This window comes from Neophocaena asiaeorientalis, unplaced genomic scaffold, assembly GCF_003031525.2.
Source record: "Neophocaena asiaeorientalis asiaeorientalis breed wild unplaced genomic scaffold, Neophocaena_asiaeorientalis_V1.1 scaffold629, whole genome shotgun sequence".
Lineage (NCBI taxonomy): Eukaryota > Metazoa > Chordata > Mammalia > Artiodactyla > Phocoenidae > Neophocaena > Neophocaena asiaeorientalis.
The window spans coordinates 3001259-3004057 of NW_020175468.1; the positions used below are offsets into that span (position 1 = coordinate 3001259).

The 2799-nt window shown below is 58.7% G+C and overlaps 1 protein-coding gene across 1 annotated transcript in view; it reads right to left on the reverse strand.

Moving 5' to 3' along the window:
- Window positions 1-78, reverse strand: part of GRIN2D (glutamate ionotropic receptor NMDA type subunit 2D) — a 28146-nt gene extending 28068 nt beyond the window's left edge. The window contains exon 1 of the mRNA XM_024768240.1: window positions 3-78. Coding sequence (XP_024624008.1) covers window positions 3-78 — 76 coding nt within the window. The remainder of the gene's footprint in view (window positions 1-2) is intronic.
- Between the last annotated feature and the right edge of the window lie 2721 nt (window positions 79-2799).

Below are 2799 nucleotides of genomic sequence, written 5' to 3' on the forward strand. Positions count from 1 at the left end.
GCTGGAGCAGGGCAGCGCCAGCAGCAGCAGCATCTTAGCGGGGCCCCGAGGGCCGCGGGGGCCACCGGCGCCGCGCATCGCCTGCGGGCCCTGCCGGGCGGCCTCTAAGCACGCAGGCACGCGGGGAGGGACACGGAGGAGGGTGGGACGCAGAGACGGGGAGACACGGGGAGCAGAGAGAGATACGAATGAGAGACACAGAGATGGAAAGACAGACAGGGAGACAAGGTATAGGAAGAGATACAGGGAGAAGGAGAGATACAAGGAGACAGGGACTCAGGTAGAAGTGAGAAAGGTTGGGGTGATAGAGGGAGAGACACGGACAGAGAGATATAGAGGCAAAGGGAGAGATACAGAAGCAAAGGAGAGACAGAGACCGAGGGAGAGATACAGAGGCAAAGAGAGTGGAGGTGGGTAATGGGGACAGAGAAGATACAGTGGTAGGGAGAAGAGATAGACAAGGTAGGAAGGGGGAGGACAATGAGACAGGACACATGGGAAACAGACCCACAGAGATGGGATCAGAACAGGAGCAGAGAGAGACCCAGGAAGATAGGAAGAGATGAAAACAGTCACAGAGAGATGGTCAGGGAGAGAGATTGATGGGGAGAAGGAGGGAGATGGAAGGAGAAACAGACAGGGATAGAGAGGCTCAGAGTAACAGAGGCAGAGAGAGATAAGGCGGAGTGACAGATACAGGGAGGGAATGAGAGGCAGGAGTGATGCAGAGATAGATGAAGGAAGGTGGGAGACATAAGAGGAACGAGAAAGTTGGACAGAGAGAGGAAGATGGAAAGAAACCCAGGAAGACGGAGACAGAGACCCCACAGCCACCAAGAGACACGCACACAAGAGATGGAGAAACAGGCAAAATCAGAGATTGCGCGAGACGGCAGGCAGAGCAGACAGAAAACACAGGAAGACAGAAATAGCGAGGCAAAGAGCAAGACCCCCGCCAGGGAGGTGCCCAGCACAGACATGAAAGGAAGGCCAGGAAGGCGAGTGGCAGGAGGGATCAAAAATAAAAGGAAGAAAAAGTGAAGGGGAACAAAAAAAGAGAAAGGGAAAAGGGGTCAGGTGTGTGGGGGGAGAGAAAGAGAAAAAGAAATTAGTGGGGCATCCTGCGGAGAGAATATGCCCCCCACGACCTTACCCCTCCATTTGAGCACAACCCCCAACCCATTTTTGGCCCCTTATTCCTGTCCCTGTCCCCCCATTCTCAATGAGAGCTAGAAAGAGTCATGGCCCAGTCTGAGCCGCAGGGTTAGGGGGCACAGCTGGGGGGAGCGGGGGTCCCTGGCTCCCAGCCCAGAGCAATTTAGTAAATGAGAGGCAATACAGCGTCTCTTCCTGTGTCCCTGTTGAATACTAGCTGCCTGGGGTGGTCAGGCTGGGAGCCCAGACTCCTGGCTCCTGGATCTGAGGGAGCAGGGCACTGGGGGCCTGAACTCCTAGTTCTCAGGATTTAGAGCCTATAGAAGGGGCTTCTCGAAGGGGTGAGGGTCCAGACAAGGAAGGGTTCACTCTTTACTGTCAATCAGGCTCCTGTCCGGTTGCCATGGTAGCGCAGGCCTCTGTCCACCCCACAGACAGCTAGGGTAGGGGAAAGGCCCACACCCCTTCCGCTGCCTAGAGGCCTCACCCCCCACACCCTTCCAGCCTTCCCAGGGACCCTGGGCCACTGTCTCCCTAGGGATGGGGGCAGGGGCTCTCAGCATGCCCAAATCCTGGCTCCCCCTCGCCCCTCCTCTCCACTGCCCTTCCCCAAGCAGCTGGCTCAATCAGTGCTCAGAATAGACCCCCTCTGCCCCAAAATAACCCACAGCTGTGGCCTGGCGCCCCCACCCCCACCCCAGGATAACACACATTCTCCCCACCCTTCCTGGTGGCTGCTCACCCCTTCAGCCCCTCTGCCTCTCTCAGACTCACCCCTGCCTGGCCTCTGGCCTTGGGGACCCCGGGGTCCTACTTCCTGCTGAAGCCCAAGAAGGCAGCTCCAGCCCCACCCTTCTTAGGAGGCTGGATGCCAAGCTCTCGCCTGTGAGGGATTTGGGAGGGCAGTCTCCCACCCCTCCAGGGACAGATAGAGAAGCAGTATCCCCAGCCACTGAGGGACTCTGGCGTTTCAACCCCCCAAACCTACACCCCCAGGGATCACATTGTCCAGGCCTCCAATCTCCACCTCCTCATGAGTTTCTGTCCCCACTTCCATCCCCAGGGGGCCAAAGAGTCCAGACCACCATCCCCTCCCCATCAGGGGCTCAGGATACTGAGCCCCCAGCCCCCTTCTCCCTCAGACACAGAAGCCCTATCCTCCAACTTCTCCCACAGACTCAGGAGTCCTGGCTGTTGGGCCCCCTCCTTCCCCAGGACCCAGGAGTCCTGGTGCTCAGTTCCATCCTTTCCCAGGATCCAGGAGTCCCGGCTCACTCCTGCCCCCTACTCAGGAATCCAGCTGCCCAGCCTCCTTTATGCCCAGGACCCAGGAATCCAGGCCCATAGCCCTCTCCTCCCTTAAAGGACCCCTTTTGGTCTCAAGCCCCATTCGTCCCATCATCCTGGGCACCCCCCAGCTCCAGTCGCCCCGAGTCACCCCACTCAGGTCCTATGCACAGTACAGCCTGTCCCTCAGCTGAGGAGGAGGGTGCAGAGATTCCTGGTGTGTCCCTGTCTCCATCACTCCCCCCATCCATCACAGAAGAGAGGAGAGGCCACTTCGATCAACAGCCCGCCCCCCCCACCTTCGCGTCGTGCTGCAGACGGCGTCCCGTTCCCCCCCTCCAGCCCTGTTCTCTCCCC